This window comes from Natrix helvetica (assembly GCF_964273705.1).
Source record: "Natrix helvetica genome assembly, chromosome: 2".
Lineage (NCBI taxonomy): Eukaryota > Metazoa > Chordata > Lepidosauria > Squamata > Natricidae > Natrix > Natrix helvetica.
This window is the reverse complement of record NC_138552.1, coordinates 269,241,878-269,266,923: the sequence shown is the minus strand read 5'-3', so window position 1 is coordinate 269,266,923 and position 25,046 is coordinate 269,241,878. Positions and strand designations below refer to the sequence as shown.

The 25,046-nt window shown below is 40.8% G+C and overlaps 1 protein-coding gene across 1 annotated transcript; it reads left to right on the top strand.

The window, feature by feature from the left end:
- The first annotated feature begins 1,100 nt into the window (after positions 1–1,100).
- On the top strand, positions 1,101–24,950 carry DRC1 (dynein regulatory complex subunit 1). Its single transcript, XM_081943766.1, is given in 18 exon segments — positions 1,101–1,336; positions 2,179–2,266; positions 2,868–2,980; positions 3,729–3,912; positions 6,422–6,559; positions 6,661–6,747; positions 8,254–8,263; positions 8,266–8,372; positions 9,215–9,354; positions 11,042–11,176; positions 13,870–14,105; positions 15,255–15,433; positions 15,616–15,705; positions 16,567–16,653; positions 17,118–17,332; positions 20,765–20,908; positions 21,734–21,836; positions 24,427–24,950. Coding segments are annotated over 18 exon segments (2,316 nt in total). The 5' UTR covers positions 1,101–1,139; the 3' UTR covers positions 24,490–24,950.
- The last annotated feature ends 96 nt before the right edge of the window (positions 24,951–25,046 follow it).

Genomic DNA, 25,046 nt, shown 5'->3' with positions numbered 1-25,046 from the left:
GCCGTGGCGTGGCTTGCTGGGCTTGTCAGGGGAAGGAGACTGTAACATCTCCATTCCCTCCCCACTCCAGGGGAAGGTTAGTGCAAAATCCCCATTTCCTCCCTATCAGCTGGGACTCGGGAGGCAGAGAATAGATGGGGGTGGGGCCAGTCAGAGGTGGTATTTATTGGTTCTCCGAACTACTCAAAATTTCCACTACCGCTTCTCCAGAACTGGTCAGAACCTGCTGAATACCACCTCTGATATATATGTATGAGAAATCACAAATAAAAGTAATTACTGTATATTGGTTTCTTCATCACAGCATAGTGAGGAGTTGTTGATAATTGTTATAGGAACAAATAACACAAAGGAGGCTTTGAATGGACAGCATTGCTCTAGCAAATTCTGCTGCAGTAGTATTTCATTTCCCCAAGTCCCTTGTCCAGGACTTGAATGAAAATTCCATTTATTTCCATTCCCATTTATCACTTTGACTTATATGCCGCTCTATATCCAAAGCATCCAAGTGACTTGCATTAACAACACAACATTAAAACATAGAAAACCGACTGCATAACCATCAGAGCAAGATTTTATTCTATCCTTTTTATTATTTTATTATTATTTTATTTATTTTTATTTTATTTTATCCTTTTTATTTCATTTTAAGATGTTATCCTTTTTATTCATATCCTTTTTAAAATCATGTTTATACTTATATATGTTATCTAATACATGCTTGATGAAATAAATAAAATAAAAAATAAAAAGGCCTCGATGGGTCGCCAGTCAGTCAGCAAAATCTCCAGGTAGCCCTAGATTTCCCTTGGAAGAGCCATCTTTTGTTAAACCATCTGCTAAATAGGAAGGCTTTTATCACATTAAATGTGATCATTAAAGTGTTCCTCACATAGGTGGGTTCGCCTTTCTGCGTTAGTATTTACAGGATTCAGCTTAACTACAGAGACCCGCAAAGGAATTCAAGAGGAAAACAGGGACTTCGTTATCCCATTTCTATAAGGAATAACAGGCAGTCAACTGTTCAATCGGCTTCCGTAGAAGGCGGCAGGCCTTCCGCCTGGGTTGCTAGGGACGCTGTTACCATGGTAACGGAAACAGGCGGTTGCTGAGGCCGGTGGAGTACCAACGCCGCCAAAATGAACGCCGCTGTAGCCGAAGGCGAAGCGAGGACAGATGTCGACGTGGAGTCGGAGGCGTCGGGCGGGGCCAGCCGGGACATTACCAGCGGCGCCATCCCGCGTGCCAAGCAGGCCAATTTAAACTCAGATGACCCCCTGGAGCGCATCGCCGCCCGCCGAGCTCGCATCGCCGTCCGCCTGGAGGTGAAACGACGGTCGGTTTGATGGAGGGGGCGGGATGGGGGCATAGACGCACATGCAAGAATGGAAGCCTGAAAGGCAAATCTGCCAGCCTTTTTCGTAATTGCAAATCCACAGTCCAGCTGCAGATATAATAAATGCTTCCTCCAGGAGGTAACCGCGACCGGTCCCGAACTTATGTGAATCCTCGTGCCCTGTCAATCTTCAGCCATCTCAGGCATTGGGACTTCATCCCAACTGATCCCCACTCATCCCCCAAAGCCACCCTCGTCTATTTGGTTTCCACTAAATGGGGCTCATCCCTATTGCCCACTCCATTGCCTGTGTCTAAAAGCTCGCTCCAATTCAAATTGAACAAAAATAATGGATTATGGATACTACAAGGCTTTTAGAATGCACTCAGTATCAGGATTTTAGGAACTGGGATGGTGAGCTATCTCTTATATAAGTGACCCTCCAAAGTTTTAACATCTTTATTTTCTGCCCTTTTCCTTAGCAGGAAAAATAAACTTTTTGGGAACCCGCTTCGGATTAGCTGTTTATTGGCACCCATAGTAATAATAAATCATTCATAGGTTAAATCATAGGTTCCCAACCTTTTTTTTTTGGCCATGCCACACTTAAACATCTTTAAAATCCTAATGCCTCCCCCCCCCCACCATGACTTATAATTCTTACTTTATTCAAAAAGTGTACTCTACTCACATGGAGGAAGCCTAAAAGGCCATTAGCTTGGTTTAAGCAAGTTAATGGGGGCAATTTGTTTAAACAACAAATTGCTCCCCTGTGGGGCATAGGCCCCACTTTGGGAACCACTGGGTTAAATAGATATTTGTGTTTGTTTTCTCTGTTTTAGGGAAGCCCTTGGCGAAGATGCGGATGCAAAAAAATTTGTAGAAGAGGAACAGAGCAGGAGTTACAAGCAAATAGAGGACAGTAGACAGGTTAGTAGAGAATTAAGGAATCACAGTGTGAATCAAAACGTATGACATATGGAGAAAAATTATTCACTCCATAGCCTATCCAACAAGGCAGAATAAGACAGAAACTTAATTTCTCAACAGTTTGTGTTTAAGAACTATTATAAAAGTTTGAAAAAGGGTTATATTTAATTAAACAATTAAATTTAAATATAACTAAAACCATAGGAGAATGTCTTCAAGATCCTACATACAATGTAGCCATATCATAAGAACCCCACTCATGGGATCTTCAGGCCTGCTGACAAAATCAAGGTTTAAGGGATTGCTAGAAAATCAGTATGATCAGGGCCAATCTCAACCTGGATGGGTAAATGTTCTGCAGAGATGATGCCATGATAGTGAATGTTTGCCTCCGTGGTACTGTCAGATGAAGCTGCTTAGCAGATGAGACCGGAATATGCCCCCCCTCCCTGCCTGCATTCTGGGGCTAGATGTAGGTAGACAGGTAGATGTAACCTGGGAGAGGCAGTTCTTCAAATACTAATTATATTCTGCAAATCCTATAACTGAATTTGATATATTGTATGAATGTATAATATGATTCTGGCATATTTTCTTTCAGAGATTGGCCAAATTGTTGCTTGATGGCACACAGCTAGTAACAAACATCCAGGTGGCAGCTGATGCTCGGGAGGCACACAGGAGATCAGAGGAAGAAGAGCTGACTCGGCAAAGGTAAGACCTCTGTATTGGTATCCCTTGGAAATGTGCAGGGTTGAGGACATGGAAGAAGGATAAAAATAAAGCTGAACATTGTTAGGGTTGTCTTAATAAAGCACGTTCCACTTGAGTTGGGGTATCTGGGGGCTTAAAGGTCAAGATGGTAGCTGTAACTACACAACCAGAGCCCTGCATCTTTTAAAATACATTGTGTGTACATTGCAGGACACCTTCAAGAAGATGGTAAACTTTTTATTAATGGCTATGGCTTATAGAAGCCATCTGATGTTCTCTTCGTGTTACTTATTGTTTCCAGACTTGATATATATTATATGTTTGCGTGTTTTGTCCATATATGTGTAATTGATGTATTTTTAATGATTTGTCTTGGTTTGCAAATAAATATTCCTTGACAATAATTAATGCCCAACCCATCCCCCACAGATATCCTTGCTTTTGAGTAGAAATTAAACATGACATCTGTACTTCATTTTAATGCATTAGCTTGAACTTGAATGAACTACAAGGCCCAGCAGACAAAGGAAAGGTTGCTTTGTACAATTTTTTAAAATTTGAAGCTTGGATTTCCACCAAAAAGAAAGACTGAGGAAGGAACAGAGCTAATGTTCCAAGGATCATTTCAGATTATTCATGATCTATAGCAATCTCCAACAAATGTATCCGTTTTTAATCTTCGTATAGAACAGAATTGAATTTCACCTAGCTTGCTTTGAGTAAACTGCCTAGATATTGTTATTCTCAGGGTTGAGAAACTGGAAAACGAAGCCAAGGCCAACTTGGATAAGTTTGATGAGATCACTGCCAAGTGGGCCAAGGCCAAGCAGAAGATCATCCCCCAGGATCTCTGGGAGGCTCTAAATCTACAGCAGCAGCACTGTGCATTGTTGATTGAAGAGAAGAACAAGGTTATTAGTGAGTTGCAACAGGTAGGATTCATGCTTAGTGTACATGCATCAGATTGCTCTCAGCAAGTATGGCTGCAGGGACATGCTGAGAGGTCCATGCTAAGAAGAACACTGAATTTAGGGAAAGAAATTTTAAAGAGGAAGATTATGATAGTTTGTATTTCAAAATATCTCACATAGATCATTTAGATACATATACTAAACTGTGATGGAAAAGCAATCCTTACCGTGTGTGTGTGTTTGCGTGTGTGTGTGTGTAATCATCATCACTGAAAGGAAGAATACAAGCAACTCTCGCACACTTCCCAGCTCTATTTCCCCCTATTAAGAGGGAGTAACTAATTCTAGCTGAAACTCATATGTTCCCCTCCATTATATTTTTGTTTGTTAATGACCCATTTGTGTGCCTATATGCATTTCCCACCGCCTTAAAAAAAAATCAAAAGTGGTGTTTATGTTCCCCCATAAAATATAAAACAGCCCACTTCCTTATAATTCACAGGCAACATCTGAGGTAAAATAAATCTTTTCTTCATATCTGATATATTTGCTATTTTTAAAAAGTTGAAAAGCCTGGGAAGTAAAATAGATTGTCATTGCAATAAACTATAAATTCCAGATGATACTCTCTGGGAATGGCTTTTCACAGCTGGGTACTATTACTGGAAAAATTGCAAGTGGTAAGCATAGCAATGTGAATGAAAGCTATTTCTTTTGCCCTATGATCTTTGGAAGAAATATGAGATTTTTAAAAGTAACATCCTCAGCAGCAATTGGACTAAACAGCTAACAGCACCTTATTTGGTGCTTTAAAGAATGGTGTATAGTCCATGACCAACAAGTTACATGTGGCTCCCAGTGGTGAGATTATGATCCCCAGAGCCATTTTCAAACTTGCTGCTGAGTTCTGATAATAAATTTTAAAGTTTCCATAAATGCTGAGGGTATTGAATCTGCCACCACATTGTGACGACTGAAAATATTTGTGCCCCCCCCTCCCCAATGTGATTTCATGTAGTTTATTAATGTTTAGCTGTTTGGCAAACTACAGGATACTTTCTGTGAAGTATGATAACTGTTTTTTTCCTGCCATAAGAATGGTGATTTTGAGCCCCATTTCTGGGGAAAAAGGGATTACAGTTGTTGGAGAGAAAAACGTATGGCAAAACACAGATTTTGATCAATGCATTGGGAAGTAGTGAGAGGGGAAGAAGAAAATGTGCTTGTGTGTGTATGGAAGGGTGGGAAGATACAGTTCACATACTGTAAGTGTATTTACATTGTATGAGGAAAAATAGATTTGTATGCATATTGAATAAACGTCTGCCTGTGGGGGTTAGGATGTGTGTTGCAGTGCAGGATAAGTGTCATCATATGTTGCATCCATTTCATCCTTGCTCTGTCTATTTCAGTGACGTGCGGTGAGGTTTATGGCTGGTGAGGCACTGTCATCATCAAATGATCATCATGAAGGGAGGGCTGTGACAACTTTGATCTTTGCAAGCATGCAAGCAAAATACCCCAGGATCACGGTGGCGGGGACAGCAACTCCTTCCGCTGCACTGCGGAGAAGAGCCAGGCTGTGCAGGAGGCTCCTCAGCGCTAGCCTCAGATCAGCGTGAGCCGCGGTCCCCTTCATGTTGGCTTAGGAAGGAGGGGAATGAGACTGCGGCTCGCGCTGATCTGAGGCTAGCGCTGAGGAGCCTCATGTACAATGTGGCTCTTCTCTGCAGTGCAGCGGAAGTAGTTGCTGTCCCCACCACCGTGATCCTGGGGTATTTTGCTTGCACGCTTGCAAACATCAAAGTTGTCACAGTCCTCCCTTTTTTAGAGGCTTTTTTAAACCTCACCTCAGCACTCGTCTTTTCCCTTTTACATTTTTTTTCTTTTCATGATGAGAGCGGTGAGGCTCTGCCTTCCCTGCCTCCCCTGACTGCATGTCACTGGTCTATTTAGATCTCACAGCCCGTGGGCCGGCCACGTCACGTGCTGGCCACACCCACACCCGGTTCAGTGAAGGGGGGGAAGTCCCAATATGTCACGTGACACCATTGTGATGACGTGAGTTTGACACCCCTGATTTCGATCATCCATGTTAGTGTCTCCTGCTCTAAAAAAAAAATGCATTTCTACTCAAAAATTTGGGGATGAAGGCAGATTAACGAGATTGGTACAATCAGCTTGAATTGGTCTCTGAATTGGCTTACTGGGTTTCCACTACATACTGAACTATGAAACTCACCAAACACACTGTGGGATCCTATAACAGCTAAGCTATAACAGCTAATCTATAAAAAGGTTAGATCAGTGTTAATTAAGCTTTGCATGCTGTGCTAATGCAGCTGCTAGGCCTTGACTGTTTGTATTACTACTGAACATATCCTCTAGCTTGCTGAACAGCATTCAGGTTTGTGAGGTAAACAGTGGAACAATGCCACAATTAATTATTTTTCACAATTAATTATTTTTCACAATTAATTATTTTTCTGAATGCATATTTTTGCTTTCCTGATTGTTTTTGCTTTTTCAGGAATTGAAGAGTAAAGACGATCAGTATGTGAAGGATCTTAGGAAACAGAATGAAGACATTAATTTGCTGCTTGAGCGAATGGAAGAACAGATCCGAAATCTCGTTAAAATCTACCGTCGAGAACTTTTGCATATAGAGGTATATGATTTTTTTTTAAAGCAAAACATGTATCTTGTTTGTTCTGCATGTACAAAAAGAATCTCCATAGATGTTTAAATCTTAGGGTTTTTCCCCTTCAGAAAGCCTTTGAATTGGAGCGTCGTGAACTTCTCGCAAGCAACAAAAAGAAATGGGAGCAAGCCATGCAAGCTCTCAACCGACAAGAGGTAATTTGGTGTTTTTTTGTTCTGGGAGCAGTTCAGGGAGCTGTTCGGGGAGCAATGATAACCCAAGAGAGTTTTTTGGGGAAAAGCTGATGGAAAAGAAAAGTATATAGCAATAGTTGGAATATAAGAGGAAAAGGCAGAGGAAACTTGAGTAGCAATCTTTTGTAAAGTTTAAATATTAAATATTTCTGAAAAGTCCTTGCCAATATCAAGATTTTTGATGGCTTGATTAATGGGCAATGCTTGAGGTTGAATAAATGATTATAGGCAGAAGAAGCCTAGATGTGATCTCCAGAATGTAATTTAGGGTGACTTTTAAAATATGGAACATAACAGGCTCTCTTGATTGTTCTTGGTTAATCTCTACCATTGTGTCTTTCATAATGGGAAATAAAAGACTTGACTCAAGGTGCATGTGTGAAGATGCACACAATAGTAGGAAAAGTGCTTTCCCCCAAAAGTATGTGTAGTAAATGTTATCGCCTCTGACTACACTGTATTTATTTTTTAAAAAAAATCTTGGACAATTCTTTTAAAATCTTTGAAATAGCATGAAACTGAAAGGAAGGAGATGTTGCCCTTATCTTTGGCAATGTGGGAATAGGCTGATGCTAATATACAGAAATTTTTTAGAACAGATCATTAGCTGATAGAAGAGAATATTTGTATATTGAAGTGAGGGGTCCCTGGTGCTCTCATGGTTGTTTTCTTGCAGACATTTCATTACCAAACAAGTACATTACCCAATCATTAAGCATGAGCTGCCTTGAACCACAAGATGGCTGGCATCTTAGAGATAGATGATAGATAGATAGATGATAGATAGATAGATAGATAGATAGATAGATAGATAGATAGATAGATAGATAGATAGATAGATAGATGATAGATAGATAGATAGATGATGGATGGATGGATGGATGGATGATAGATAGATAGATAGATAGATAGATAGATAGATAGATAGATAGATAGATAGATAGATAGATAGATAGATGATAGATAGATGGGTGGATGTGAGAACTTAGAAAAGAATTCTGATATTGCAAAGAACCAACATGAATTTCCAAAGCACAAATTCCTAACTGGAACCAATAATTTTATATTTTCTATTGTTGTGATTTCCTTGGGAAAAATACAGGAGTGGTTTACATTGTGTTCTCCCATGTAGTATGAATTGATGCCTTTGCCATTGTCACTAAAGTGATTATGTGCCTCTGGCATCTTCCGATATTACTGCTGCTTAATGCAAGTGCTTACTTGCTTTAGCTGGGCAGCTGGAATTACCTTCATGCCTTGGGTAACCCCCCATGAAGCAGCAAAACAAGTTTTTTTTGTGCGTGTGGGTAGGGGCTTAGTATGTTAGAAGAGGCGAAGGTTAGAACCAGATCATGGAGAAAATCTATGTGATCATGACTTCATGGCATATAATCAAGTGCAGTCTAGGGGAGAACTTTGGCTATTTTTAATTTGAGCCCTACTTAATACATTTTCCCCCTTTTAAAGTTGGACTTTATGCTCGCTTGAAGAAGGTGGAGGAGTATGAACAGGAGCTGAACCAACTGCGGGTGCAAGATGCTGAGGAATACAATGTTATAAAGATCAAATTGGAACATGATGTGCAGGTGTGAATCAAGAAATATTTATACGCCCATTTGGCGGATGCTGAATAAAGCAGGATTTGCCCCAAAGAGCGGTGGGAAGGGGAGGTTGCCATTGACAGATTCCTCAGTGTATGTTTCCTTATTTCATCTGATGGACACCAAGAAGCTGGCCAGGCTGGTTCGCTAGAAATGGATACCCTTAATGGACAACCATTAATATGCGTAGTTTTCAGTAAAGTTTTAAAATATCTAAAAATTATATAGATAGCTGTATTTGGAAGTCTTCCAACTTCCTAAGCTCAAGATCAGGATCAGGATGTTCTAATTATGCTCTGTAATATCCCTTTTGCTGCAAGGATGAAACTATTCAACTTCATAAAGTATTTTGTCTTCAGTAGGAGAACTTTCATCTCTGCTTTCTTCTCAATAGCTCTGCTTTATTGGATTTCCTCTCCAAATTCCCAAGCTGGTTACCTGTTTTCAGATGAGGGTGCTAAAATTTTTAGTCAGTGTGTTTATTTGGAAAGCTCCATATTGGCACCTTAAAGTATACAGTAGGCAATGTTGTTGATATGTGATGAAAAGACTAAAGGGATAGCATTATTGCTGCTTAGCCTGAGGCACCTGTAGCAAAATCATGAGTGGAATTTATATCACAATCCTGGCTTGCCGCTCAGTGTAAAAAAGAAAAAGAAGTCTAGAAGCATCTTTTTCTAACACATTTTATCAAAGGCATGCATGCCTTTTAATAAAATTTGTTATCGAAAAAGTGCTCTTACACTCTTGATTTTTGCTGCCCTAAACTGGCAGAGCTCTGCTATTATGAAGTTGACTTAGAGTATTATTTTCTTTTGTGGTACCAGATCCTGGAGCAGCAGCTCCAGCAAATGAAAGCTATCTACCAACTAAACCAAGAGAAGCTGGAATACAATTTCCAAGTGCTGAAGAAGAGGGATGATGAGAACACCATAATCAAATCCCAACAGAAGCGGAAGCTCAATAGGTGAGAGTAGCAGAACAGCTTCCTATTTTTATTGCTTCCTCTTTGTAGGAGAGGTAGTAGCAGAGCCTGGGGGTTGAGTCAAAAGAGTAATCAGCCTAGAGTCTCTATGTTGCCACAAGCAGACCAAGTCCAAACCTCTTGAGCCCTATTAACCCTTTAATTGGCACACAAATAGTACTAATAGTTAGTTAGTTGACTAGTTTCCTGTGTATAGGCATGAGCAACAAATCAGTTTAATTGTCTATGGGGCTTCTCAGTCATCCAGGTGATGGTTGTCCCAAAGGTGCTTTTTCAAGAGGCAACTGGACTTTCCTGTTTTTCTTTCAAGAAGTTTTGCTTCTCATCCAAGAATGAGAAGTGAAATATCTTCAAAGAAAATCAAGAAAGTCCCGCTGTCTCTCGAAAAACCATCTTCCCAATCTTGTCCCAATCAGTTTAATTGGAACTTAACTTTTGGCCCTGGTCTTTTGCACCTGCAGTCTCCATTTCTTCTTCTACAGTCACCATTTTTCCCAGTTCTGGAAAGAAAGTGCAAATACAGGTAGTCCTCAGCTTGTGTCTGAAATTGAGCCTCGAATTTCAGTCGTAGTTGTTGTGGTTGTTATATGAGTCATCGTGTAACTACACCCCATTTTATGATCTTTTTTGTGGGTTGTCATTAAGCCAATGCTGCTGTCGTTGAATTAAACAGCTGTCATTAAGCGAATCTGTTTTATGGGCATCCTCCCCCCCCCCAAACAGGAAGTAAATGTTAGAAACCAGCACAAAAGGTTGAAAAATGCAGTCATGTGACTACGGATCCCTGCAAACAGCTGTAAATGTGACCTGTCATTAAGCAAGGACTACCTATATTCTGAACCTTATGCTAGAATGCACCCAAGTACAGATAGTCCTTGACTTACAACGGTTCATTTAGTGACCATTCGAAATTGAATGGAACAGTAGAAACTGAAAAAAAAGACTTATGACCATTTTTCACACTTATGACCATTGTAACATCCCCGCGGTTGCATGAATAAAATTTGGATGCTTGCCAAATGATTCATATTTATGACCGTTGCAGTGTCCCTGGGTCATTTGATCCCCTTTTGTGACAAGCAAAAGTCCATGGGAAAGCCAGATTCACTTAACAACCATGTTACTAACTTAGGAACTGCAGTGATATTCACTTAACAGCTGTGGCAAGAAAGGTTGTAAAAAGGGGCAAAATTCATGCAACAAATGTTTCATTTAGCAGCATAAATTTTGGACTCAATTTTGGCTGTAAGCCAAGGACTACCTATATGCCTATCCTAAGAAGCTTTTCAAATTCTCAGAGGGTAATGTAAAATTGTAGTGTCTAAAATCCATGATATATGAACAATGAAATCCATTATTATTAACTCTGCCTAATAACTCTTATTGCCACAAAGTGATGAAATACTCTAAAGCAGGGGTCTCCAACCTTAACAACTTTAAAGCCTCGTGGGCTTCAACTCCCAGAATTCCCCAGACAGTTTTCTGGGAGTTGAAGTCCACCAGGCTTAAAGTTCCCAAGGTTGGAGAGCCTTGTTTTTTTTTAAACCCTGAGTTCTAAAGGATTTAATCCCTCCCTTTTTTTTGTCTCTGACCGCAGTGGGTGTAATTTGCATTGGCATTGATTCCTGTCCTTCTTTGTAATAGATGTATCTGTCTCTTTGCTTCTTAGACTGCATGATGTGCTCAATAACCTCCGCCTGAAATTAGCCAAGCAGATCAAGCAGTATCGCGAGGAGAACTTGACCCTGACAGCTGACTATAAGCGGATTGTGGAGCAGTACAAGGACTTGCAGAGAACAATGAGGTGGGACTGCACCCTGGAACGAGGGGCAGATGAAGGCAATTTGAGATCCTTCGTTGCTTGGCTTAGAATTCTGCACTCAATACAATACAATACAATACAATACAATACAATACAATACAATACAATACAATACAATACAATAGTAGAGTTGGAAGGGACCTTGGAGGTCTTCTAGTCCAACCCCCTGCCTAGGCAGGAAGCCCTATACCGTTTCAGACAAATAGCTATCCAACATCTTCTTAAAGACTTCCAGTGTTGGGGCATTCACAACTTCTGGAGGCAAGCTGTTCCACTGATTAATTGTTCTAACTGTCAGGAAGTTTCTCCTCAGTTCTAAGTTGCTTCTCTCCTTGATTAGTTTCCACCCATTGCTTCTTGTTCTACCCTCAGGTGCCTTGGAGAATAGTTTGACTCCCTCTTCTTTGTGGCAACCCCTGAGATATTGGAACAATATAATACAATAGCAGAGTTGGAAGGAACTTTGGAGGTCTTCTAGTCCAACCCCTTGCCTAGGCAGGAAACCTTATACCATTTCAGGCAAATGGCTATCCAACATCTTCTTAAAGACTTCCGTAACTCAGTTACGTTGCCCTCAAACAGATGAAGAATTGTGTTCTTTACACCAAGAATCCTGTAAATCCATGTTGGGGGGAGGGCGGTGAAGGATGAACTATTCTTTGTGTTTACCTTCAACCAATTAAACTGCAAACCTAGTTGAACCAGTCACAATTGTGTACATACATACACACACACATATAATACAACACACTGAATGAAGCACAAACCACACAAGCTTCTTTTTATACAGGACTCTTCCTCGTGACTTGTTCACTGCAATGCAATTTCCTAACCATTAAAAGATATAATATCACAGTGTTGCTTTCATTTCATCACCAGCCCTCCATGGAGGCAGTTTATACTCATGCAGGTGGTCCTAGCTTAACAACCACTTGCTCAATGACTCAGTTTATGACAGGTGCTGAACGAGTGATACCTATGACTGATCTTTGAAAGTTCAGGATGTCATAGCATCCTTGCGGTTAGGTGAAAGACATTTGCAATCTTTAGCGCTGCCTTCGGACAAACAAATCCATGGGCTGATAGTAGTATTTTTCTTCTTTTCCTGACACATTCCTCCATCTAAATGTTTGTAATAATGGAGTCAGTGTGGAATTTGTCCAGTTCCTCTTGGCCACTTTAAGGTATTCCAAGCATATCAGGGGTTAAATGCTGCCCATTTGGATCGGTTCGCCCAAACAGATAGTAAAAAATACTATCGGTTTGGTTTCGACGATCAGTTGTATGACAGTTAGCTGTGCTGCACGATTTAGAAATTTAGAAATCGCGCAGCACAAATGATTGCTGCACAGCTGATCGTTGGAGCTACCGGTTCCTTTGAACCGGTAGCATTTTTTACTACTGGTTTGGGCAAACCGGTAGTTCCGATGATCAGCGCCTGCGGTGCGTATGCACGCAAAGTGCGTGTTTGGTGTGCATGCGTAAAAAGAGTCCATGCGCACGGACAGCGAACCGGTAGCAGACTTCAGAGCATTTCACCCCTGATGCATATCTATCTCTGGTCACAGTACATTGGGTTTTTAAAATTATTTTAGTTAGTATCAGAGAAGAGATCAGTCATTTAGCTTTCATAAAACCAACTTTCAAATCACAATGCATGCCATCAACCATGGATGGAGGCAGGAGAAGTGCTCTGTCAGTCACAACTGTGCCTTCAAAACTGCAAGGTGTGTTTAAAAGCTCACGTATGAGAGCTGCTTCCTTTCACTACTTTTCTTGTGGCTTTTCTGACATTTATTCAGAAGTCTTCCTTTACTATCACCTCTGGATCAGTCATTGTAGCATTCCGTCTATAAAACAGTGGCTGATCCTTGAGGCAGGTAGAGCAACCATCTGTCAAAACTTGCCTCTTCCTGTTGGAAAAGCAATTAATTATTCTTTTTTTGCTGGCATGTGATGTCAGGAAAACCAACTGTTGTTTTCTTTAAGTTGCTCTACGTTAGGCAAGTGAGAGCAGTTGTTGCTGTTCTTGCTGAGGTACAATAAAGCTTAACAATGAGAGCAGTTCAAATTTATTGGCTTAATCAGCTTGCTGTATGGATCCTGCCATTTGCTTAGCATATTGTCTGAACCACTCCATCATATTAAGTCTTACACTTGGTTTATTTGGATATAGCATGCTAGGTGCCACCATTATGCTTTGTTAACCTGGGTGTAGAGGTTGGCATGATATACTGTGTGATCTGAGCAATTTAGCTGCATATATTAATCTGACACCAGCCACAGCACTGAACAATAAAAAGAAGCAATGCAAGATTGGAAGACATAGAGCAGGGGTGTGCAAACTTGGCAACTTTAAGACTTGTGGACTTCAACTCCTAGAATTCCCCAGCCAGCAGAGCTGGCTGGGGAATTCTAGGAGTTGAAGTCCACAAGTCTTAAAGTTGCCAAGTTTGCACACCCCTGACATAGATAGACCTGGCCCATAGAATCGCCAAGAATTGGACAAGACTGAATGGATGACATCATCATCATCATTGGGAGCTGAATCTTGGGATTTCTAACTATTTCACTATTGATCTGTACCCAAACCATTGTTTGTTGATACCAATCAAAAGCTACTTCTGAGTATAGATTCAAATGTGTTGAGTCACGCATCTCTTTTCTTATCTCAGGCATTTTGCCATTGTGGATGCTGAACATTTCCTGGATGTGTGGCTGATGAATGAAGAAGAGGCCAAAGCGCTGATTCGCAAAGCCTTTGATGCTGACCGCGTCATCCATTCTCAGCAGTTGGGGTTGCCCTGGACTGAACCTGATGGTTGGTTCCTGCACAACGTGGGACCTATCATGCATACTAAGAAGATAAAATCAGCCAATGAGCTGGCCCGTGAGGTGATCACACCTGAGAGTAAGCAAAGTTCCAAAACTTTTGTGGAATTCAGCTTGAAGGCAGCATGATTGATGCAATTTGAGACACATTGCGCCACATGGCTAATCCCTGTTTAAATGATTCTGTTTCCCATTATAAAAATGGGATTTATTTAGCAAGTAAGAAGTTGATGAGGCGTGAAAGTCAGGAAAGGGGGAGAAAAATGAAGACAATTGCATAGTTTCTTCAGAAATGAAGGATGAGAGTTTTTCTCTCTCTCTCAGAAATTGACAAATTCTGCTAAATTCTCCTGTGAAGACTAATTTTCGGACATATGCATAATGCAGAGTATGAAGTCATACCTGGATACACCAGTTTTACATACTTTACTTTCACTACCGTGTTTCCCTGAAAATAAGGGAACACAGAAGGACACCTTTTTATAGCTTTAAACCAAAAGATTAGCTTTAAACCAAAAGATTAATTGTATTTTCCCCCAGGATCACATGGCAGCTTTTAAGAGCAGCTAGGTGATCATAGAAAAAACTACAGCTGCTTTAAAGGGTTTCAGAGAAGTGCCATGTTCATGCCACTACATGCTCTGAAGCACCTTTTCACCTTCATTTGTTCAGAAAGCTTGGTAACTCTATTAACTTCTCTGTAATTTCTGCAATCTGGCCATATTAAAAAAAAAAAGCAAGATGATGGCAACCTGTGAAGGAATTTATGGAAGCTGCATCAAGTGTTTCGGGGACCGCATGCAATTTTGGGACTTGGTTTTTACAGCCCTTTTCTAAATAAGTAGAGAAGTGATTAAGCCCATACTTCTGATCATGTAACATCTCCCCTCTTCAAACATCCTGTTTTTTTTTGGTTTTTTTCAGTTAGTACCTACAAATTAATGAATACTTGTGACATTGCAAAGGCGAAAAGCTGTTTTTAATACTAATTAAGACTGAAACTTTCTTAGGCATCTAGTAATAAATGTGGAATTTGCCTGGTGTTATGGAATTATAGAAATGTAGGGACTGTTGCTGACCCAGTCATCTTGCATGAGGGATGCTGTATGCCGACTTGTTAAAATGGCATATGTTAGACTAGATAAAGAACAGATGATACAATTGCTTTATGTATTTAGGAAAGTTCTCTGTTACGCTGCTGCCCCAGATTCTGTTTTTTTTTCTCTAGCAAGTCAATCACTTCAGCAGCTCCTTTCCCCATCCGAGGACAGACCACCAGAAGACAATGAAGCGGTCCTAGAAGTGGAGTATAAAGAGAGTGTGGAATCTGAACCAGAATCAAAGAAACATTGGTCTATTTCAAGAAAGATCATCAAGCACATTCTGGAGCTCCTATGTGATGAGTCGGTGAGCTGGGAAAATAGGAAAACATCGGGTTCCTCATTGGCTGCGGTTGTCTGCTTCCGAGGCTGAGCCTTGCTATGTCACAATATCCTCTTGAAGTCATGTCCTAAGTTCAGTTTTAGGAATTGGCCCTGCCATCAATTGATGTTTCCCCTCTTGTCTTCTGTATCTGTTTCCTTGGCCAGGGCTTTTTGATTGAGAGCAAGCTTCGGGGTCTCCTGCAACCTCTAGAGAGGCCTGATCGCATTCTCATGAAGCTGGACTCCATCTTCACCGTAAGTTCCTGAATTCTCTTGCAGAAGTGATAGGGAAAGCAGGTACTTAGTCCTTTGGGATTGGGGCCTATATGTGCTACCTTAGTAACTGTTCTGACCTAGGCTTCCTTAAAAAGCAAGAAGCAGAGCCTTGGTCCCGGCAAAACCTCTTTTATTTACATGACTGTGAATTCCTTTCATTCACAGTCAACAGGGCTTGGCAATCAGTCTTTCAGAGGAATATTTATCAACACGAACCTTATCTCGCTTGGAGAGCTGCTAGATAACCAGTTTCCAAATGCAGGGCAAGGCAACACTTGGCACAGAGTCTCTTATAGTCACAAACAGCACTTTCCACTCTTGAAACGACCGAAGGAACAAATTGTTTCCTGCAAAAGCCCACTCCCCATTCACTCCTCTTTCGTTTCCTATGGGAGGGGCCGATCATCTCCAAGGTGTGGCTTTACTCCCAAGTTGACCTGCTTTCTTAGTTGTTCTTGTCTTCTGGCAGCTCTGTGCATGCACACACTGGGAACAGGCTCCAGCTGTTCCTCTGCCTGCTGTCTAGCTCCCTCTCTGCCTCCGACACAGAGCTCTCGTCTGAGCTTTCCTCAGCCCCCAGGACTGGACCATGTTCCTCCCCAACCTCCTCACTGTCCAACTCTGCTGCCAGCTCCACTGCCAAGTGGAGCCACAACAGTAACTGATTTTCTTCCAGCAGTTATTCCTATTTACCCCAAAGTAGAGATTTGTACAATCTGCCAGGAGTATAAGGTCCACACATTTGTTTTTAAGTTTAGCTTTGAGTTCTAACTGGACTTCTTATACCACCTAACTAGCTATTCTGTCAGTACCCATTTAGGTGTTTATACTTTTCTACAGGCCCTGTCCATTGACAGTGAAGATGATGTGTATCAAATGGCGGAGTTTTTTATGCATTTCAAGGCTCAAAAGATGGCTGGTTCACAGGTAATAAAGATGGGGCTTCAACTAATGAACATAATGACTTTCAATCCAACCATCAAAACTTCCTTCATCAAACTAGTCGCGGTTCTGGCTTAATTGTCTACTCCCACCTTCCATGGACTTTCTCTATGTGATGTCATTGAAGCTGAAAGTCCCCCCTCCTCCCCCAATCTCTGCCCTATGGAGGCTGAGAAACATGAAGTGGCTAAAATAATCATTCTTCTTTTAGGATTATTTTAGTTGCGGTCGTGGATTGCACTTTTAACCAATACCAGCAAATGTTGGGTTATGGTTGCTTCTCACAAAATGTTGAGCTTTTCTTTCATGTCTTACTTCTCTTCGTTTTTCTTTAATACTCTCCCTTGCACATACATCTCCGCTCTCTCGAGACTGTTGAACATTCTCTGTACTTCATTGGGACGTACGGCATGGCTATTGTTCTCCCAGAATTCTTCATTTTCCTTTAGGACTTGGAAACTGTAGTGACAGATACAATTGTCAAACAAGTATCTGGAGATGCAGTGAGTCTAGGAGAGGAAAAGGAGGAGGAGGTTTCTGTAGAACCACAAGAGGAGGACAAAGTCTCCACGGTTACAACAGTGCCCTTTTCTGCAGTTTATATGCATCCTGATGACATTTTGAAGGCTCTCAAGGCATTTGTGCAAGAATTTCAGATGCCAAGGTAGGTCTGGATTGAAAAAAAATGGGGCCTGTTAGGAGTATTGGATTTGCCCAATGGTTTAAAACAAAATGTTGGCTTGGTAATAGTGTATATGATGCTAACGAGCCACCTGGAATAGGTGCAAATTCAAATAAGCTGTGCCACTGAGAGAAAGGCTATAGTTATAGGGCCGTGATGGTGAACCTATGGCAATCATGCCACAGGTGGCAAGTGGAGCCATTTCTGAGGGTACGCGAGGAGTTGCCCTGTCAGCTCCAGTACGTATGCGCGTGCTGGCAAACTGATTTTCAGCCTTGATTTTGGGCCTAATTTCGCCCTCTGGCGGCTTCCCTGAAGTCTCCGGAGGGTGAAAAACTGCCCAATGCGCAAACTGGAAGTTTGAGAATGGACTTCCATTTTGTGCGTTGGGCTGTTTTTTGCCCTCTGGAGGGTGAAAAATGGCCCAATGCGCAAACCGTAAGTTCGGGAACGGACTTCCGGTTTGTGCATTGGGCTGTTTTTCGCCCTCCGGAGGCTTTAGGAAAGTTTTCTGAAGCCTCCGGAGGGAGAAAAACCGCCCAACGGGCAACCTGGAAGTAAGTTCTTGAACTTCTGGTTTGCGTGTTGTGCCGTTTTTTGCCCTCCAGAGGCTTTAGGAAAGTCTCCTAAAGCCTCCGCAGGGAGAAAAACTGCCCAATGAAACTTCCGGAGGGCAAAAAACGGCCCAACGTGCCTCCTGGAATTTCGGAGGCTTCAGTGAGGCCCACGCGCATGTGGTGTGCACGCACATACATGGGGAGGGTGGGCATTGCATTATGGGTGTGGGCACGCACGCGTGTGACCCCCCCGCCTGCTCCCCACACTTTTGGCACACCTCGACAAAAAGGTTAGCCATCACTGTTATAGGGCCGTTCCCCTGTTAAGCGTTAAGTGAGCTGAAGTACTGTCCAGCCAATCTTAAGTTGACACAAAACAACCTGTACCAAATTACTCTTGTAACTACATCCTTTTTCCTGACCCTTCTGCATATATTCCAAAGTTAATTAAGTGATGCTACCCTAGCCATGACCTTAGTTTTTAGTACATCACCAACTGCAGACTATCCTACTTCCAAGGTCCCTCCATTCTATCATTAAACTGACCTGGATTGAAAAACAAACACTTCCAAGGCACGAAGGAAGCTCAGTCATAAGCAGTGCTTTCACATAGGTTTTTCTTTCCCTACTTTTTCTTTCTTTATGTACCATATTTATCAGCGTATAACACTCACAGGCGTATAACACACACCTTCATTTTAAGAGGGAAATTTCAGGAAAAAAATTTAAATTTCAAATAAAGAACTTTGAAGCAAAATAAGGGTAGCTCAGAACTTTTTTTTATTAACTTTTAGTCGGGAGTCCGGGGAGAGGAGAGACGGCTCATCCATTCTCTCCTCCTCTCACCCACACCCCGCTGTCTAAAGCGCTTCCTTTCACCCGCCCGAGCTCTTCCGCGGGCGAAAGAAAGCATTTTAGTCGGGAGTCCGGGGAGAGGAGAGATGGCTCATCCATTCTCTCCTCCTCTCACCCACACCCCACTGAGTAAAGCACTTCCTTTCGCCCGCATGAGCTCTTCCACGGGCGAAAGAAAGCGTTTTAGTCGGGTGTCCGGGGAGAGGAGAGAATATTCAGCCAGTCTCTCCTCCTCACGTCACTGCGGTACTTGTTAATACTGTAAAAACATGGCTTCTTAACATTATATCGGCGTATAACACGCATACATCATTTGCCCCCTATTTTTTTTGGGGGGGGAAGTGCGTGTTATACGCCGATAAATACGGTAATCAATAATACTTATTTCTGTTAAGTGCCATAGATTGCAATTATTGTATTGCCAGCTGAACAGTTTAGGGCTGTTGCATAAAAAGTCACCAGCAGATCATTGTTGTTCCTAGCTTTCTAAGGCAGGGGTCTCCTACCTTGGTAACTTTAAGACTTTAAGGAACTCTGGGATTTGAAGTGCACAAGTCTAGTTGCCAAGGTTGGAGACCTCTGTTGTAAGGGACAACAGCAAAATGACGACAGATAAGGCTGACTGGAGGAGAAGGGGCTTACCTTGATCTATCTGAAATGGCCATAAATATATCTTTAATTTCACCAAATGGCCATAAATATTTCTTTAATCTCACTTACTAGTGGTCTTTGATTCACCTGGCATTTAATGAGATGATAAAACATACCATATTTTACTTGTTTGTGATTATAGAAGAGACTTTGCAGAAAAATATTGCCAGGGCATTTTCGGCTAAGAATCACTTTATTGTCACTTTGAATGTAGACTAATCGGCATGCATTAAAATGTAATTTTACACTTACACTTAATCATGTTTATACACTATATAAACTTGACTAAATAAATAAATACAAAGTTATGCATATGCCCACATACCCACATATATTACATGACACAGAGAAACAACACAGTCTGAATGTAAAAACGGAAAGATTGTTGTGGAGAAATACAAAATTTCCACACATAAAATCTCAAGATCTCTGGCATCTCCAGTTAGACTGGGGAGAAACAACACAGTCTGAGTGTAAAAAACGGAAAGATTGTTGTGGAGAAATACAAAATGTTCACACATAAAATCTCAAGATCAGTCTCTGGCATCTCCACTTAGGACTGAGGAGAAACAACACTGAGTGTAAAAACGGAAATATTGTTGTGGAGAAATACAAAATTTTCACACATAAAATCTCAAGATCAGTCTCTGGCATCTCCAGTTAGGACTGGGGAGAACTGCTGATGCTCAGTACACATGGTACTGCCTCAAATGGATTGAAATATTGTTTTGAAAAGTGAGAAAGATAATCCCATCTATGCTATTCTATGCTTCTTCCCAGATGATTCAACATTTTTCATGATTCGACATATAAAAGCCCCCTAAAGCTGATCAGTTAACAAGATTGGAATATGTTAGCTCTATTGTTGATTGGCTTTCTTTTGAAAGCTAATGAAGATTTTATTGTCTTAAATATCTTTAGTAACATTTAGTAATTTCCTATGTGTTTTGTTTTGTATTTGTGTGTTTGTGCTGTCATAAGCTGTCTGGAATTATATAAAAATCAGGGAAAGTTGGGGGCAAGAGTAAACTATTAAATGCCCCATGCATTTAACCATCTGGATTGGAAGGGATTCCATCACTGCTATATTTGATGATGTTTTCATCAAGATTTGAACACTGATAAGAGACCAAATGCATAGTGTATCAAAATAGCAGCTCATTATGAGCTCTCCATTCTAGTATAGTGACTCAGCCCCTGGTCATGCAAATGTTGGCGTTGGTGAAAATAGCATAGAAGAATTAAGTTGAAGCCTTTTCTTAGGTTGTGATATGAAATTAAGGCTAATGCAGTAGGAAGCTGCTTATGTCAGATCAAATTATCAGCCAGTGTCTCTTTTCTCCACCTCTAGGGACCAATGGCCACAGATAAAGAAAGGACATGAAGAGCGAGACAACTCGAAAGATTCAGAATATTGGGATGCATTGGCTCATGTTATCCCAGATGGAAAACTGAAGCTGTGGGATGCTCTAATTGTTGCCTTGCAAAAATACTAGTAAGTGATGGAAAATGCACATCCATGCCCTTAGTGATAGTAGAGCAGCCTCTGCAGATACAAGGAGTGGATTGGACACATTTGATCCAAACAATCTGTGCCAAAGTGTGCTAATGTGTTACTTATTCTAGAGACTTGTGGTGAGAGTAATGTCTTGAGGTCAGATAGCAGAAGACTAATTTCTTCAGTTTCAATAAACTTTAATCAAAACCCAGTTCAATGCCAGTCTCACCACTGGGGTTTTTATTAAAGCAAATTTATAGAAAGATGGACAGAAAATACTGGCTTTCTCCTTTTTACTTTACTTGTCTAGTTTATCAGGAAGTACATCTTCTGTTGCCCAGTTTTAATAGGTTCATCTCTCTATGACAGGGAAAAACTGTATGTTTTTATTGAGGACACGTAACTCTCCCCATCTTGCATACCTCATCTCTAGGCTATTGAGTTTGACTGATAATGTTCCATTAACATTGGAGTAATGGTGCAAACTAAACATCCATTGTGTGAGGAGGGTTGGGAAAATATGACTCAAGGCACTCTTGAGTTTCTCACCCTTCCCATCTCCCCCAAAGAGGAAAAAATAGACTTAAAAAAGATATATAGTAGCCTTAACCTTCCTCAACACCTGAGGCACCCATTTAGCCACAGTTCTTCACTAGCAATGCTTGGTCATATCTACTCTGAGGAACTCTGGAAATTATTTGTGGGCTGAGGAAGGGGTGTAGGAGTTCCATGTGGTTCACAGGTTGCCCATTCAAAAGTCTGCAGTCAAAAACACTGTTGTCCATACTGTTAAGGAGTCCTCTCTTTTTTCCACCTGTCTAGTCATTTTCTCACTATGAGGGCAAAGTTGATTGAAGAGACTGATGGGCTAACTCAGCAGAATGAAGAACTTCAGATACTGCTACAGCAATATTTACAATCCCCGGTAAGTGAATGAGTAGAAACATAGAATTATAAAATTGTAGAGGTGTAAGGGGACTGCATAATCCAATTCTCTGAAAAATGCAGGAAAACTAATTTAATCTTATATATGAATTGTCCAGTGACACGGTTGCTCAGTGGCTAAAATGCTGAGCTTGTTGATCAGAAAGGTTGGCAGTTTGGTGGTTCGAATCCCTAGCGCCGTGGAATGGAGTGAGCTCCCGTTACTTGTCCCAGCTTCTGCCAGCAGTTTGAAAGCATGTAAAAATGCAAGTAGAAAAATAGGGACCACCTTTGGTAGGAAGGTAACAGCATTTTGTGCACCTTCGGCATTTAGTCATGCCGACCATATTACCACGGAGACGTCTTCGAACAGCGCTGGCACTTCGGCTTTGAAATGGAGATGAGCACCGCCCCCTAGATTAGGAAGCAACTAGCACATATGTTCAAGGGAACCTTTACCTTTACCTTATGAGTTGTCCATCTGGCCTCTATGTAAGACTTTGTAGAAATGTAGAACCTGCAGCCTTCATAGTTAGACTGACCCATTTTTATATACATCACTTTTAACAACTTGTCAGTCAGAAAACTATATGGAATCTTGCCAAATGCTTTGTTGAAATGTTGGTGAATTAAATCCCTTTTCCACTGGTATATTGTTAAAGTAGGAGAAAAGATTTGTCTCTGAATACTTATTTATGATAAACCCATGTAGACTCTTGGCAACTATAGCATTGTTTTCAAGGTGCTTACACAAGGCCTGCTTTGTTATAGGTCACTTATGTACCTGTAGCTAGGCCAGAAAATCCCTGCAGCATCCTGTTTGCAAAAACTTTCTCACGCTAAATTTAAGTTACACTGATCTATGCTTTTTTGGTAATGTTTGTCATTTTCCCTGCCATAAAACATTCTCTAGGATAATTTTCAAAGCATTTTTTTAAAACACAGCAATATTTTGAAAATATGCAAGCTGCATCAACAACAAAACCTTGACAGCATTTTCTAAAATTTCTGAAAATGCTTAGGAATAAATCAAATTCAAATCAGTATTAAAATCTTTCCCCAAAATAAAATTTTGGACGACTTCTGTCCTAGTTTTGCCCTAGTTTATATAGTTGCAAGTCCGCATAGACATCAGCAGTTGTCCTTCATGTTTTATTTTCTTGGATTCAGTGATGTTAACTTTACTTGCTCAGCATATTAAGTCAGTATAATGCACAGTATTTTATCATCTTACTATCTCCTTCCTATTAGGCACTGCTATTTAATCTAAATATTACATGTTCTATGTTGTCCAAACCCTCAATTGTAGCTGATGTGAGAAGCATTGGGGAGGCTGAGAGAATTATTAGGTATAAGCTGTAAGATAGGAGAGTCTATTAACAGTTTTCCTTTAGACAGTTTTCTAAACTAGTCCAGATTGTAAAAAACCCGGAAGGAATGTTTTGATACTCTGCCTTAGGGTATTCACTAATGAAGGAGGGTTGTAATTTTCTTTTGGAGTTTGCAAGACTCCTTATTTGCTCGTTATCCTTAAAGACACTTTACTGACATCTTCAATTCTTGCTCCTATTATGTTGCCTAGCTATTAGGGGATTTGACCGCTATATGGTGATAAGTGTAAAAACTAGTAAGCAAAAGCATAAGAGTAAAAAACAACAACAACAATGTAATGTACATTAAGATAGAAGTTTGTGTTTCTTCACCAGACTGTTTCGCTTAGTGTTTCATGGGAATGCATTTACACCCATGGTTGAATGCATGAGAGTTATAATTGAATATATCGCAAGGAGGTAAAATTGGAGCAACTGCTAGACACAAAGCAGTACCAAAGAGTGAGGGCCCATCCTGTTCCTCCTATCTCGATATTAGCAAGATCGTGGTACCAGTCAGTAGTGCCGACTGGAAGAAGATCAGGCAATCACTTATTTCTTCATGAAATTATTTGGTCAGTATCATGAATTTGCTGCCACACACTATCAAGATGACTATCGGCTGAAGTAGTTTCCTGACTCATGGGAAACAGTCTATCAGAGGCCTGGGCTATTTTGAACCACATTTAAAGATAACATGTTGCCAAATACAATTTTAAGGGAGTGGATTTAGAAAAAGAAGGTGGTTGTCCTCATTATCTTCCTTGTGGTTTTCCCACAGACAGCTAGCAGAAAAAGGATGCTGAACTAAGTGTATTTTTGTCTTATTTCATACAGACTCCTATGCTTTTATAGGCTTCAGTAAAAACAAAAGAGAGAGAAAAGAGAGAGAGAGAGAGAGAGAGAGAGACAGCCATAGACTCTAGAGCAGTGTTTCCCAACCTTGGCAACTTGAAGATGTCTGGACTTCAACTCCCAGAATTCCCCAGCCAGCTGGGGAATTCTGGGAGTTGAAGTCCAGACATCTTCAAGTTGCCAAGGTTGGGAAACACTGCTCTAGAATCATTCCGAACCGACTTTATTTAATCTAATCTCTAGATTTTGAGAGCCGGTGCTAATTCTCAATAAAACTTATGTACCTTGACATGGGGTACTTTTGAACATTTTGAAATTGAGCTGGATACAAGGGAGCCTTAATCTCCTTTCTTCTGTTTGTCACAGACCAATGCTGCGTTGCTCATCCCACCAACCCACCTACTGCATCTGCAGATGAATAACCCATGATAATCTTCCGTGCAAGAGGTGTGGGTTTGTTATTGGGAAATATTCTCATTACTTGTCTGGATCATTACGACTAATCCGATAAACTCCACTTAACTCCCCAAGAGGCAAGAGGGAGCATAACCAATTTCAGCATGTAAGTCCCTCAGTTGTTTTGAGGTGCTTGTTTGAAAACACATAGATTGGTTGTCCCTGAGTTAAACTGAGACATATAGCTGTTTTCTAGCATGATGGCAGCACTGATATATATAGAGAGTAACTAAAACTTAAGTTAAAACTCAAACTAAGGCACATTGAATCCGCTTTGCAAATATTCTGATATATGCCCAAACCACAATTCAATGTGATTTGACAAAGCCCATATTGACATATTTCAGAAAACAGGGAAAACTTTATCCTTCATAAAAATTTAAGACTATATAAACAAGATGTCTTTTTGACTCCAACCACTTATTTATTTATTTTTATTTGGGGGGGGGGGACATTTGAAAAGAATTAAAAGTCAAATGACAAATAAATATTTAATTGCACCACCATTTCTTCTGACTCATCCTTGTTAC